The sequence below is a fragment of the Planococcus citri genome, chromosome 2 (assembly GCF_950023065.1).
Source record: "Planococcus citri chromosome 2, ihPlaCitr1.1, whole genome shotgun sequence".
Classification (NCBI taxonomy): Eukaryota; Metazoa; Arthropoda; class Insecta; order Hemiptera; family Pseudococcidae; genus Planococcus; species Planococcus citri.
Window position 1 is genome coordinate 77,149,997 of NC_088678.1, and position 15,443 is coordinate 77,165,439.

Below are 15,443 nucleotides of genomic sequence, written 5' to 3' on the forward strand. Positions count from 1 at the left end.
TATGGCCAGCAGTTCATTGGCGCCCAACATTCTACAATCATCTACATATAACAAAAGACTCATCTCAAAAACTCATCTGATGGTAGAATAACTTTATTATCATAATGCTAACCGTGAGAAATTAACACGGAAACGCAGAAATTCGATCGCACATTTGGTAATCGCACGCGAACGCGACTCTGTTTTTGAAAAATCAACGATTGCAGACAAAATAGAAAAATTCAAGTGAGATGCAAGTAGTAAGTAAAAAATTGAAAACTCGTTTGATTTCATTGCTCTAAATACGGTTATTTTGCTATTTTCTTTTGAATAGAATTTCTCCACAAGGGTTTATAGACTTAGCGATAGAAATAGTTGGCATTTTTCCTACAGAAAAAGTCAGAACGTATTATACCGCTTATAAAAGAGTGAATGGCAGCCTTCCCATGCGGAAAAACACCAGTAGTAAAATAAAATACTACTGGTGTACCAGTAGTTTTCACCAGTGGTGAAAATTTACCACTGGTGTGCCAGTAGTCTTTATGAGTGGTAAAAATTTACCACTGGTGTGCCAGTAGTCTTTATAAGTGGTAAAAATTTACCACTGGTATTTAATGGTACCAGTGGTATGGTTTTGACAAGTGGTAAATATTTACCACTGGTGTATAAGTAGTTTTTATCAGTGGTAAAAATTTATCACTGGTAAGTATTTCATGTTACTAGTAGTACCTGTAGCCATTGCCTTCACTTTAAAAAAAAAAATTATTATGGCAAAATATCATCTATGTACATACATATTATTTTCAAGAGTTATGTATAGTATGTTAAGACTTGAATTGCATCAATACGCGCTTTGAGAAATGAGTAAAATCCATGAAATGTATGACCATGAGAACTAGAAAACATGATTTTAATAAAAATATGAAGAAAGAGCAATGGTCTTAAAAAAATGAAATGTTTCAATTTAGGCTTATTAATGTTTGCAAGATCATATTTATATTATTTATTTGAAATATAATTCGAGTGCAACATATATCTGCATGGGTTGATAAAATAAAAAAAAAATAAAAAATTATGACAATTAATAAATAATGATATATGTATATACCTAATTATCATGCACATATAATACGATCATTAATATATACGCAGCTATATATTCTTCACCAACCATTTTCTAAATGGTTAGCTAATGGGGTTGCCAATGTATAGTTAATACCATCATCATCACCAATTACGTTAATGGAAACGCACTTTTTCTGAATCATTTCAGGCAGAACAAAGATACGTTGTCGTGTACAATTAAAAACCAACTCCTTGGTTACAGAAGCAATAAATTTGTTTTGCTTGGGTAGATTTGAATTGTTAATCCTTTTTGTAGCTGGAATCGCTTCTATCACAATCCTTTTTTCATTTATTTCGATAGGAGACGTGATAAAAACCTTCAAAATTTTACACACCATGATCACAGTTGCGTCTTGTAACTGAACGATACTATTGTTGCGACTCTTCAGTTTGTTGAAATCATATGAGTGAAGCAGCATTCCTCTAACGTTACAAAACTGATACAATGTGACTGCATTAATGTCAATCTTCGAGTCCAATACTGCCTCAATAGAACGTTGCTCGGATATACTGATAGTTGCACGTGTTTTTCTAACAGAGAATTGGTAGACGTCACCAGTCAGCTGCAGATTTTCATCTTTGTCACCATTCATGAAGTTGATGAATAATTGTTTACCTAAAGGTACCTGATCTAAAAAAGCGGACGAGTCATAAAATTTGTTAGACTCCAACATCAGTTTTTTAAATCGAAAATAGTTTTTGCAAATTTGCTGTTGAACACCTGTTGCATTTACGAATAATTTATTCAAAATTCCGTTATAGTGTTCAAAAGGAAAACAAGATGTTGCCCAAAGAGCACCAAATTCTCGAACACAAATGGGTAGGTGCAGAAGTAGATGCACGTTGAATCTGTAGAAGTTTTTATTGTAAAGGTTTCCGATGTTGATAACAAAATGAAATAATGCCTCAGTTGCTTTTCGCCATTCTTCTGTAGTTATCGAAGGTTGAAGAAATGTACTGATACTATATATTAAAGCACACCAATGGCTAACAAAACGTGTTGGTAGAAGGTCACTTATACAATAGAACGAATAATACAATAAAAAATTTCGGAGCTCGCTTGCTTTCCACTTTTTTCTAGTACTAATTGGCCGAGGAAGCCAACTAATTTCGCATGGTGGTCGTATACTCAGTAATTTTTTATCAAAATCAGACTCTTTTGTACCGAGGTACCAAGGCTGATCGTGATTTGCTGAATCAAACCATTGCTCAATGAACTGCTTAACAACTCCTAGCAGCGCCGAATGCATATAATCGATGGAAAAACACTTTGTTATGTCAAAACTGGGAAGCAGCATTAGAACTGACGGACCTTTTACGCCATTAATAGGTGTAGGCCTACCTTCAATACTTTTTCTAGCATCTGCCATGTGCTGTTCTAAATTTCTAATAGGCAAAATGCTCATTTTTGGATATATGCGTGTACTTCTTTTGGAAATCTCTCCTTCTTGTAAACAAAAAGAGCAACCATACTCTCCATTAAATTGTTTGATGTTTTGCAATGTGGGTCTTGCTACGGAATCACAGACACATAATACAACATGAACTTTTACCAAAGTGTTATCCACTTCTCTAACGATTCCATCATCATAAAGTTGTTTCATTTCTTCAACGAACAGTCTGAGATACATATTCATGTCTGGTTTATTTTTGCCAAACCATAGTCCACATAGCAGTAGGTATTTTCTTCTTAATAGGAGAGGTAAATTATTAATGAGCACTTGAATGGGCCACAGCGACTTATTTGAAGAATCGAAAATTGAAACTCCATCAGTATTCAATTGTAAAGTTACATCTGTCTTGCTTATGTTCTGATTATTCTTACAATACTCACCATCATTAACATCGCTGTATTCATGTCGGTTAATCATAATCAAGTAATCCGAACTGTTCACAAATTGTGTGAGAGCGTCCTTGATTGGAAAGTAATAAAAAAAATCACTATTGCACTCACGTGAACATTTGCTACACATTGCTCCGCGTTTGTCGCTACCACATGAAATAATCATTGAGCATGCACTGCAAAAATGTCTTTTTAAAGCAGAAACATCCTTCCTTGAGTCAAATTTCTTCATAAAACTATAAATTGTCCTGGGTAACGTACATTCAGGTACCAATGTTGTAAATAATTGTATCAATCCGTCGACTGCTTCATCATTCAAATTGTATCTTATGATGTACGCCATTATTAAAATTTCAGCTTCTTCCGCGAAAATAGGCGAGCCATTCAAAAACTTCTGTGAACAAACACAATTAAAGGATATCAAATTTAGAAGCTTCTTCAGTTTGTACCAGGGTTGCAACAAATCCAGTACAAAATGGATTCGAATCCGAATCCACGAATCACTCCCGTTTTTTGGATTCGAATCGGATTCAAATAATTTCGTCTGATCGGTGGATTAGAATCGGATTCGAATAATTATGTGGATTTGTGGATTCGAATCGGATTCTAATCCACAAATCCAAATTTTTTCAACAAACAATGGTTTTATATGGTAATTTAAATTATTTAAAATAATTATAGATCCCAATTTCAGTCATTTTCGAACTTTCAATCATAACATTACCATTCCATGAAATATCCTTAAGATTTGTTGGATTCGAATCCGGATTCGAATTCACAAATACAGGTTTTTCCCCGAAAATTTGTGATCTACAACGAGAAAATTGAAAATTTATAGTCCGGCATATGACAATAGGAGTAATTGCACCCCCCCGCCGATCCTCCGGGACAACTTTTTTCTTAAAGGGGACATCCTAAGGAACATTTTAAAGCAAACTTGCCATAAAAAAAGTTGGCCTTACTTACAAAATGGCGGCCATTTTGATTGACAGGTCAGCCGAAATCGCAGATTTTGCGTTTTAACATAGGACTTGCACGAACTTTTTTAAACTTTACTAAGGTAGATCGAGAGATCATGCAAAAACTTATCACCTGTGAAAATTTCAAGTGCTAAAGTGCGTTTTTCGATTCTTGGTGAATTTTTGAAAATCGAATTTAGGCCAAAAATGAGGGAAAAAATCAAAATTTTACCAATTTGACCAAGAAAGCTGAAATTTGGGATATACCCTATTTTCGACATGCCAAATCGATTGGAAACGGTTTCAACCTGTTTTGAGCAGTTCTGGAGCCTCCAGCAGATTTTTGAAACTCGAAATTCCCACAAAATTCCATCAAATTGGAGTTGTAAAGCTAAAATTTATTCTAAAAACTAATTTCAATACGCTACGAAGTACTGCAGGTGAATTTTAACTCGTTTTGGAGCCTCCAGCGACTTTTTGAAAATTGCTGAAACCTCCAGCAGATTTTTGAAACTTTAAATTTTCACAAAATTTCATCAAATGGAGATTTGATGGAAAGCTGAAATTTACTCTACACTCCAATTCTAACACCCTCGGCCTCTGAAGACGACTTCAGGTGAGTTCAAGTCATTTTAGAGCCCCCACGACTTTTTTTTGAAAATTACTGGAGCCTCCAGTAGATTTTTGAAACTTGAAATTTCCCTAAAATTTCATCAACTAAGATGGAGAGTTGAAATTCATTCTGCAAACTAATTTCAATACGCTACGAAGTTGACTGCTGGTGAATTTCAAGTCGTTTTGGATCCTCCAGCAACTTTTTGGCAATTCCTAAAGCCTCCAGCAGATTTTTGAAACTTTAAATTTTCACAAAATTTTATCAAAATGGAGAAGGCAAGGTGAAATTTACTCCACACTTCAATTCTAACATCCTCTGAAGACGACTTCAGGTGAGTTCAAGTAATTTTAGGCCCTCCAGCGTTTTTTTTTGAAAATTACTGGAGCCTCCAGCACATTTTTGAAACTTTAAATTTTTACAAAATTTCATCAAATTTGAGATGGAAAGCTGAAATTTACTCTACACTCCAATTTTAACACCCTCTGAAGACGACTTCAGGTAGGTTCAAGTCATTTAAAGGCCTTCAGCGACTTTTTTGAAAATTACTGGAGCCTCCAGCAGTTTTTTAAAACTTGAAATTTCCCCAACATTAATTTATCAAATGGAGTTGGCAAGCTTAAATTTACTTCGCAGACTACATGGTGGTTTCAAATGGGTTTGAAGCTTCCAGCTACTTTTAGGAAATTTCAATTTTCCAAAAAAACGTCATACAACCTTTCAAAAAGTTGCTGGAGGCTCCAAAACGACTTGAAATTCACCAGCAGTCAACTTCGTAGCGTATTGAAATTAGTTTGCAGAATGAATTTCAACTCTCCATCTTAGTTGATGAAATTTTAGGGAAATTTCAAGTTTCAAAAATCTACTGGAGGCTCCAGTAATTTTCAAAAAAAAGTCGTGGGGGCTCTAAAATGACTTGAACTCACCTGAAGTCGTCTTCAGAGGCCGAGGGTGTTAGAATTGGAGTGTAGAGTAAATTTCAGCTTTCCATCAAATCTCCATTTGATGAAATTTTGTGAAAATTTAAAGTTTCAAAAATCTGCTGGAGGTTTCAGCAATTTTCAAAAAGTCGCTGGAGGCTCCAAAACGAGTTAAAATTCGCCTGCAGTACTTCGTAGCGTATTGAAATTAGTTTTTAGAATAAATTTTAGCTTTACAACTCCAATTTGATGGAATTTTGTGGGAATTTCGAGTTTCAAAAATCTGCTGGAGGCTCCAGAACTGCTCAAAACAGGTTGAAACCGTTTCCAATCGATTTGGCATGTCGAAAATAGGGTATATCCCAAATTTCAGCTTTCTTGGTCAAATTGGTAAAATTTTGATTTTTTCCCTCATTTTTGGCCTAAATTCGATTTTCAAAAATTCACCAAGAATCGAAAAACGCACTTTAGCACTTGAAATTTTCACAGGTGATAAGTTTTTGCATGATCTCTCGATCTACCTTAGTAAAGTTTAAAAAAGTTCGTGCAAGTCCTATGTTAAAACGCAAAATCTGCGATTTCGGCTGACCTGTCAATCAAAATGGCCGCCATTTTGTAAGTAAGGCCAACTTTTTTTATGGCAAGTTTGCTTTAAAATGTTCCTTAGGATGTCCCCTTTAAGAAAAAAGTTGTCCCGGAGGATCGGCGGGGGGGTGCAATTACTCCTATTGTCATATGCCGGACTATTATGGATTCGTTTGTTATCAAACGAATACATCAAAAAGATTCGAATAATGCTTTTCCAGATTCGAATCATTGTCACAAATCCACATCGGATTATTGGATTCGAATAAATTTTTTCAAATCCAAGAATGGATTCGAATCCGGATTCGAATCATTTGGATTCGAATCTTTTGCAACCCTGGTTTTGTACATTAACTAAGCATTTATGCATATTTTTTGGTTAGACTAACAAACTTTTTTCAGTCACAATTCGAAAATTTATTAAATTACTAGTGACTAGAAGTATCATTTTGTAGCATAGCTAGGATAGGTATATCGGCAGCGGTGACACAAGGCTGCAGTATATTATACGAACAGTATAGTATATCGACTGCTTACATAGTTTACGTCAAAATAATACCTTGTATTACAGGAGATGAAATATGTAAATGAAAGTAAAAAGGTGGTACAAACGATTTTTGACAAAATAGGATTTTACAACCAACTTTTCGATGAATCAAAAAATTAATATAATTTTCAAAAATTGTATATGGATTATATAATCACAATGTATCCAATGTAAGCAGTCTATATGAGTTTTCTTGACCAATCTAGTTAAAGTTGAGCTTCTACAAGTATACTTACACGTTGAGATTTCTCATGCATTGATGACCGATCATCACCACAGTCTCGTAAATCAGCACCACTGTCATCAAATATCAACGATTCATGTGATCGATTATGGCATTCTGATGAATTGATATCAGCAACATTGCTTTCATCATTTATCATCAATTCTGGAAATTCGTTCGAACTGCATTCTAGCAAATCATTGACGTCGTAATCACCATTTCTCACCAATTGAAAACATTCATTCATGTTGACACCACCTGTTGAACTGCCTTCGTCTATCTAATGAAGTAAATAAAAAATTCCAAAATTGAATTAGAAAATTAGAAACCGAAATTAGACAATTATGACGTGTATGCAGCACAGATATGAATACAACTTTTAAAAAATTCAACGTATTTATTTGTCTTGTTATATGGTGTTCAGTTATAATATGATATTGTTACTCATCTCTTATATCTACAGCCACATGAATCCAATTTGTAAAAACTCAAGAGAGGATTTTAGTAATCGTACTAATTTGATACCTACATAAATGATATTTTTGTACTTTATGGATATGGTATGAGTAGGATTATACTTACATTAGCATCATTCAAACGTATTCGTTTATTTCGAGAAAGTAAAGTTGTACGAGGTATTTCCAACTCAGGAATCTTCAACCACCGTTTATAATTCACAGGTCTCACTCGTTTTATTCTTTCCATGGCGTATTTATGAGAAAAAAATTCAACTACAAATACACATGAATCTGGATTTTTGGATGTATGTACAATAAAAAAAATACACTTACAAAACGGATTTAATGAAACCATAACTCCTGGAAATAATTTTTGGAGGGAAATATCAAGCATAACGTAGATCAGCTGTTGTTGACCATATGGTAAATCAAGGTGATATCTGGAAACAAATTCCAAATCATTTCACAAAGTATCTAAATACTTTATTTCTTAATGATACACTCAATATTACACAATTATACTTATCTAAAGCAATTTTGAATCATAATTATTATCGTCTCCATTTTCCTAGGGTACATGGTCACATTTCATTTGCAATTTCCAATTAGAAATTATCAAACAAATAATTAACGTAATCAAATTGATGGAAAAATGAAAAATCAACCCAACACAACGTACGTGATAATCACTTTGTAAACAAGCATGCCCCATCACATATCCATATGTTCTGTTCTGCTCACGTGGTCACGTACACATGACGAAAAAAAGTAAATACTCGATCGCTATTGGTTGAATTTCAAAATCATTTTTATACCAAATTTCAGAATACTAATGAAGTCGTCCATGTTGAATTGTTGATGTGAGAATTGTGCTTTGTGAATTTTGTAGAAATATCTAATCGTCTTGTTTGGATTATATTTTGTGCAATTTAAAGTGATGTCAACATTAATTCCGATTAATGGAATTCATTACGTTCAAGAATAAAAGTAAGTAAAATATTGAATGTATAATATTTACATCGAAATTATATCAACGTGTTTGTGCCAATAAACACATTGTAAATTCGTCTGTAAGTCTTCATGGCCGGATTAAGCTGAAAAAAAGTGTATTTATGATGCAACTCATACTTATTAGTTGAAATATGTACTTTTTCTAACTATTCACTGGCCCTATACACCCAGCTCTAATATTTACTATTGTTGACGAATTTACATTGTGTCCATCGGCGCTTCCATATAGTTCATGACTCGAGTACATAGATGTACTCAGATTGCATAAAGCTGATATCAAATTTGAAATACCGAATTGAAATGATAATTATTGTGTTTTGTAGGATATCCAGTACCCAGGTGCAGTGATTGCGTGAAAGAATTACTTTGGGAATACGTGACTCTTTTAGATAAGTACTCGACTCTTTTGGATCAGTATTCAGATAAAGGAAGTGATAGTCAGAAGAGCGTCAGCTTATTAGCGAATCATCCTTTCTCAACAAAACTTAAAAGTGCATCGTTAATTAATCTTGAGTCATTCTCTGATCCGGAAGAAATAAGCAGTGACAGTGGCAGTCAGAAGAGCGTTAGCATTTTGGCAAACTATCCCCTCTCAAGTAAACGTAGAAGTACTTCGCTTGATTTCGAGTCATTCTCTGATCACGAGGAAGATATAAGTCAGGAAAGTGTCAGTTTAATTGCAAATTGCCCCGTTTTCACCAAGTATAGACGTAAGTTTATTACAGATAAGCCAAGCATATGTGAAAAGTGATTCAAATTCTGTTATGGTACTTGATGTTTTATTTTTTTAGGCAACGAAAATGACCGATGAAATTGATTATTCAACTGCAGATTTAGTGTGCTGCGAGTTTAACGGTGCTGAGGGTGATGGCAGTGTAGCTGTGGGATATAAACCATGGGTGATATTGCCTGAAAATGAAGACGACTTTCAAAAAGTAATAGATGACTCCATTCCAATTACGATTAAGTGGCCGAAGAATGTAGAAGTACAACCACCTCCAAAAATGGCAAGAGCAGTAGCTAAACAGAAGAATTTGAAGTGGGAGCTATGGCCAGGAACAAAAATATATGGTGTTGGAAGTAAGTTGTATAAGATTTTACAAACAATAGATTTTTAAAAATAGATCAATAGCCATGTGAGAGGAGGAATGTGGTTTAGTTCCATAGCTTCAATGTCTAGTACAACTTTTTGTTCTCATATTTGCTATAAAAATTTGCAATTCTTACTAAACACGAAAAATTTCTCTTTTAATTGTTCTTGAATTTCAATGATTTGGCAAATTATAAAAAATTAAAAATTTATATAAAAAGAAAGGAAAACAAGAGAGTTCTATTTCGTAAAATTGATAAATAATGAGAAGCAAAATTTAGAAGGCCAATATTTCTGTAAACCTTTCGTTCGTCTTTACAAATTTTAAAGCAGTTTAAAATACTGGTGCAGTTTTTAGTATTTTCCATTTATTTCATTTCACTTAGTTCGATAATTTCCTTTATACAGAATCATAAAGTATGGTTACCTACTTGAAATTTAAAATAAAAGGGAAAGAGAGGGTCCAATCCAAATTTTTGTAAAAATCAAAGTTAATTTTTTGATTTCAATGTACATTGTTTTTTGAAAATAGGTTGGTTGGAAATGACGGAAATGGTCAAGAATATTACCACAACAGGACAGTCAAAAATCGACAAATCGAATAGAAAAAATTTTAAAAAAAGGGCTGATCCAGACCAAGAAGATTTGAAAGTCGCCAATTTGAAAAAAGTATGTATATAATTATACTTCAAGGAATTAGTGTAAATAACATCAACTTTCTATTTTAAATTTTGCTATTCATTCATCAGCATTGTGCCAGTTTTAATTATGATTATTAATGAAAGGATTTTCAGTTTCTGTTCTATGAAAAATTCTTTATTATTTTATTCATTTTTGTGTTTTGATTAGCGTTAATTGCCATAACTTGATTTTGACTTTATTGAACAAGAATTTGAAGAGCAAATAAAGTTACTAAAACATCGAAATTTTGCACATCCTACTTACAAACAAAATCATAAATGAACACGAAAAATCAATAATTGATGAATTATAGGTCAAAAGACTCAAAATTTTTCATTTTCATGTAATTATTTCTTCTTTCAATTTTTTCAAAACATCAAACATTTCTATTGTTTTGCAGTGTTGGCAAAATGAAATTAATTTTGTTTCGTTTTTCATAACGTTATGTAATATGGAGAAGCAATTCGTTTCGTTTTGTTTTCGTTTCGTTTTGCGTTTTTTTATTTCGTTTCGTTTTGCGTTTTTTTATTTCGTTTCGTTTTGCGTTTTTTTTAACATTTTACCAAACGAAATAATTTCGTTTTGCCAACACTGTTGTTTTGTAATACTAAGGCTACTATAAACTTCGTTATGGGTACGGACAGCCGCCATTGCCCATCCAAGAAATGGATAAACATGTTATCTTATCATAGTATGCATACAATTATGCATGTATAAAATGCAACTTTTTCGATTGTTCGCGGGTTCGGATGAACTTTCATGTGGTCTCAAATTAAAGACGATGAAATTCCCTATCGATTGGTGTTAAATTTTCATCATTTCGCGTAAAAATGACGATTTTATGAATACTTTTATTTTACTGATTTTTGCATACTATACGTACGTCATCTTTAAACTGAAAATACTCGAAATTTTCAGTGGACACATAGGTATTTGAGTACAGCAAAATGTTCGTGATTTTATCCTCTTTAAAATGAGATATTACCGAAAGCTCTACATGCAACCGTTCAAAAGTTTTCGAAGTTTTAAGTTGCGAAAACAAGCTGCGGATGGTAAGTATTGAACTTTGAATTAATATTACTCGAAATTTTCTGTGGACACATAGGTATTTTAATGCATCAAAATGTTCGTCATTTTATCCTCTTTAAAATGGTTGTTTACCGAAAGCTCTACCTTCAACCGTTCAAAAATTTTTGAAGATCAAAGTTGCGAAAAGTGGTTACTGATCAAAACTATAACTTACTGATAACACATGATAACCGTAATAACACAATTTGACCACTTTCCGCAACTTTGAAGTTCAAAAACTTTTGAACATTTGAAGGTAGAGCTTTCGGTAAACAGCCATTTTAAAGAGGATAAAATGACGAACATTTTGATGTATTAAAATACCTATGTGTCCACTGAAAATTTCGAGTAATATTAATTCAAAGTTCAATACTTACCATCCGCAGCTTGTTTTCGCAACTTAAAACTTCGAAAACTTTTGAACGGTTGCATGTAGAGCTTTCGGTAATATCTCATTTTAAAGAGGATAAAATCACGAACATTTTGCTGTACTCAAATACCTATGTGTCCACTGAAAATTTCGAGTATTTTCAGTTTAAAGATGACGTACGTATAGTATGCAAAAATCAGTAAAATAAAAGTATTCATAAAATCGTCATTTTTACGCAAAATGATGAAAATTTAACACCAATCGATAAGGAATTTCATCATCTTTAATTTGAGACCACATGAAAGTTCACCCGAACTCGCGAACAATCAAAAAAATTACATTTTTTATATGGAAAGTTATATGCATACAGATGCATTCTAATGTTGTTGTGTTCAAGGTTGGATGGAAGATGTCGGCTGTCCTTACCTGTATGAAATTATAGTAGCCCTAGTAATACTTTTACAGAACACAGAACAAAAACAAATTGATAAAATACTAAACTATTAAATATTACAGAACGTTATGACAGCCATTGAAAACATTTGAAATCCTGTTTTAGTATAATTATGTATTATAGTTAGATAGAATTTTCTGAAATGGAAATTTATTCACTCAATCGTTTTTCATTTCAGCAAAAATTATCCGATTCAAAAAGTAAAAAAAAAGAGCTCGCTGATAATACACAACAAAACATGATGAATCTAATGAACGAAATTGATGCTGGTATTATCTCAAGTACAGAATCGGCGCAACCTGTTACGAAAAAACCCATGCCATGTGGTATGAAGAAAGAACGGACACCACGTAAACGATCAACTCCGATCCCGTCTTCAGAAGATGACGACAGCCACACCGATGACAGCGACACCGACGACGACCAAATGAAAATCGAAGAATGGAGAAAGAAAGTTTCTGTCTTAGAAGCAGAACTATTGCTGGAGAGAAAAGATAACTCTGCATTGAAACAAGAAAACAAGTGTTTGAAGGATGAAGTCAAAACGACCAAACGAGAACTCAAAGAAATTAAAACGATTGCAACATCTCGTAAATGTTCGTAATATTTATCCATATCCATTACCAATATACTTATACTGCATAATTATTATTAATTGATAGGTAATTATTACTCACCCCTCTGCATACAGGGCAGGGTTGCAACGAATCCAGTACGAAATGGATTCGAATCCGAATCCACGAATCACTCCTGTTTTTTGGATTCGAATCGGATTCAAATAATTGGGTCTGATCCGTGGATTTGAATCGGATTCGAATAATTATGTGGATTTGTGGATTCGAATCTGATTCTAATCCACGAATCCAAATTTTTTCAACAAACAATGGTTTTATATGGTAATTTAAATTATTTAAAATAATTAGATCCCAATTTCAGTCATTTTCGAACTTTCAATCATAACATTACCATTCGATGAAATATCCTTAAGATTTGTTGGATTCGAATCCGTATTCGAATTCACAAATACAGGTTCTTTCCCAAAAATTTGTGATCTAAAACGAGAAAATTGAAAATTTATGGATCCATCAAAAAGATTTGAATAATTTCACGAATCCGACTTGCTTTTTCGGATTCAAATCATTGTCACAAATCCACATCAGATTATCGGATTCGAATAAATTTTTTCGAATCCAAGAATGGATTAGAATCCGGATTCGAATCATTTGGATTCAAATGTTTTGTAACCCTGATACAGGGGTGGCCTGATTGTTTCCTAGTATCTATATTTTACTCATTTGTTTACAATTGATGTGGATCATTGTGGAATTCTAGCTTAAAAAATTTTGCAATTTCACTGCATATAATGATATGGGTACTTGATATCAAAAGTTGTATAACTTTATTAACTTTGATACGATTTCTTTTTCAAATTTGGATCACTTCCTCCTCCTTAAATTTGAATGTGAACCATCCTATGTATAGTATTGATTGAATTTAGTGTAATTCAATAAACGATCCACATCTATTGATGAGTATAAACTATACTAAGTATTCTCAAATGCCAATTTTTTTTTTATCCCTACATTCATTTTGTTTTTATTCAATTTAAGATTTATCGGAGATGGAAGAAAAGCTGAAGGATATGCTAAATCTAATGAGGACTCCAGCTACTTCAGCAAGGCAGTGCGACGTGTCATCAGCTGTTACACAAAAATTGCCATCGTCTGTTGTTGAATTTACTCAAAAATTGCCATTGTCGGATGTTGAATCGACTCGAAACAAATCATCAGCTAACATTTGCTCACAATTGGGTTTATCATCAGCTGCAATCGAGCTATCAACAACTAACTCTTGTCAAGAAACTGTATTTGACGATCACAAAACCAAATCTATTTGTGACAATCTCGTATCTGACGGACTAGGAAACAAAGCTGAAGAAAAACCAGATGAAAGTGCAGATTCAGTTTTTAATGCAGTGGTGTGTATATTTCTCAAATTATTTTTGTGTCTTATCCACACTGCAGAGAAAGCCAGTACTTGGAATTTTTTTTTGTTTCTGTGCATGTCAAATTGACAAGGTTTAATTTGTTTCACTAATTAATTTTTTCCCCAAACATTTGCAGGTATTCTTTGCCAAATGTTCGAAAGTCAATCTGAGTTCATTTGTAAATGATGCGATGGATCGAAGTTTTGATGATGCGGAGATGGCTGAAAGTACTATCTCAGGAAAGGTGCCCAATTTCTACAAAAAACACCCTGAGCTGGCACAGCCACGAAAACAATTGGATCCCATAAAAATCGAAAGAATCAAAAGTAAGTGAATTATTTGAGAAGTACATATTATATGCAATTACAAGCATATGCATAGCTATTATTTACTTTGAACTTTAATTTTCAGACTACGCCGAGAAACATTTTCCCAATGAAATGAAGCTGTTGAATAATTGCATCAGAAACAAGTGTGGCAACGCGAAAAAAAAAGTTCAACGAATGAATAATCAGTCGTCATCGTTGCAGTAACCGAAGACTCACCGAGCTGAAATGGAGCAATAATACTAATAAATATGACTTTTTGATTTACATGTGGTCGCAATTCATTTCATCTCAATTCGAAAATTTATACCAGTTGTATTTACCAGAAGAAACCACCAGTGGTACCAGCCTACTGGGATTTTCGAAACCCACAGGTAAAAATACCACTGGTAATCACGACCAGTTATTACATGTGGTGACAACCACTTGTAATAACCAGTCGTGATTACCTGTGGTATTTTTACCTGTGGGTGTCGAAAATCCCAGTAGGCTGGTACCACTGGTAAATACAACTGGTGTTTTTCCGCATGGGTTGTAACGCCCATGGTAAATTATTGGATTGTCATTTAGTATGTATGTATGCAAAAAGTGAATGTTTGAAAGCAGATGGCATTCTTTGTGAAGATTATACCGCTTATAAAAGAGTGAATGGCAGCCTTGTAACGCGCATGGTAAATTATTGGATTGTCATTTAGTATGTATGTATGCAAAAAGTGAATGTTTGAAAGCAGATGGCATTCTTTGTGAAGCATCAACGGATGAAGAGAGCGACGATTTGGGTAAAGACGTAGTCGAACTTAAGGATGGTAATTTTTATATTTTCATCATCCATTAATTCTAAAAGCTGTGATATTTGATTTAAATAGGTAGGTACTTTTTATAAATCGGCCATGCCTAAATTACTAGTAAGTATATGTTTCTTCAACAATGAAATTCTAGAAGACTTAGGGTGCGTTCATTGTGACGATGAAGATGCAGATTAGGATGCGTTCATAGAGCTGCTCTAGTTCATAGTAAAGATGTGATGCATGTAGTTTTGTGTGTCTGCAAGTCCAAATAGTCGTGGAGCCCGCTTAAGGATAAATTGCCCCCCCCCCGTCGACCCTCCGGGACAACTTTTTTCTTAAGGGGGGGGGGGGGTCTTAAGGAACATTTCTAGCCATTGTACTCAAAAAAAAAAGGTGGTCCTACTTATGATTGATAG

At 33.7% G+C, this 15,443-nt stretch overlaps 2 protein-coding genes across 4 annotated transcripts; one reads left to right on the forward strand and one right to left on the reverse strand.

Annotated features, from left to right (window-relative positions):
* Positions 1 to 426: 426 nt before the first annotated feature.
* On the reverse strand, positions 427 to 7,882 carry LOC135837823 (uncharacterized). 2 transcript variants are annotated; one of them, XM_065353214.1, is made up of 3 exons: positions 7,377 to 7,882; positions 6,808 to 7,074; positions 427 to 3,341 (listed from the first exon to the last, which is right to left on the reverse strand). In XM_065353214.1, the coding sequence occupies exons 1-3, from the start codon at positions 7,644 to 7,646 to the stop codon at positions 1,143 to 1,145; spliced, it is 2,736 nt and encodes a 911-aa protein (XP_065209286.1). In that variant the 5' UTR covers positions 7,647 to 7,882; the 3' UTR covers positions 427 to 1,142. The 2 variants fall into 2 exon arrangements, with proteins under 2 accessions (XP_065209286.1, XP_065209287.1); XM_065353215.1 differs by having other exon boundaries at positions 6,808 to 7,882.
* A 201-nt stretch (positions 7,883 to 8,083) lies between these two features.
* LOC135837824 (uncharacterized) lies at positions 8,084 to 14,506 on the forward strand. Of its 2 annotated transcripts, XM_065353218.1 has the most exons (7): positions 8,084 to 8,239; positions 8,587 to 8,973; positions 9,055 to 9,343; positions 12,105 to 12,522; positions 13,537 to 13,904; positions 14,050 to 14,239; positions 14,325 to 14,506. In XM_065353218.1, the coding sequence occupies exons 3-7, from the start codon at positions 9,332 to 9,334 to the stop codon at positions 14,444 to 14,446; spliced, it is 1,110 nt and encodes a 369-aa protein (XP_065209290.1). In that variant the 5' UTR covers positions 8,084 to 8,239; positions 8,587 to 8,973; positions 9,055 to 9,331; the 3' UTR covers positions 14,447 to 14,506. The 2 variants fall into 2 exon arrangements, with proteins under 2 accessions (XP_065209290.1, XP_065209288.1); XM_065353216.1 differs by lacking the exons at positions 8,084 to 8,239; positions 8,587 to 8,973; positions 9,055 to 9,343 and having other exon boundaries at positions 11,696 to 12,522.
* Positions 14,507 to 15,443: the final 937 nt, after the last annotated feature.

Excerpts from the sequence above, each read along its gene's own strand:
- LOC135837823 (XM_065353214.1), bottom strand. The coding sequence starts at position 7,646 with ATGCTTGATATTTCCCTCCAAAAATTATTTCCAGGAGTTATGGTTTCA. Across the intron at positions 7,075-7,376 it reads TACGTTTGAATGATGCTAAT|ATAGACGAAGGCAGTTCAAC; the intron begins GTAAGTATAATC and ends TTACTTCATTAG. Across the intron at positions 3,342-6,807 it reads TGCATGAGAAATCTCAACGT|AAGTTTTTGAATGGCTCGCC; the intron begins GTAAGTATACTT and ends GTTTGTTCACAG.
- LOC135837824 (XM_065353216.1), top strand. The coding sequence starts at position 12,069 with ATGGAAATTTATTCACTCAATCGTTTTTCATTTCAGCAAAAATTATCC. Across the intron at positions 12,523-13,536 it reads GATTGCAACATCTCGTAAAT|ATTTATCGGAGATGGAAGAA; the intron begins GTTCGTAATATT and ends ATTCAATTTAAG. Across the intron at positions 14,240-14,324 it reads AAAAATCGAAAGAATCAAAA|ACTACGCCGAGAAACATTTT; the intron begins GTAAGTGAATTA and ends TTTAATTTTCAG.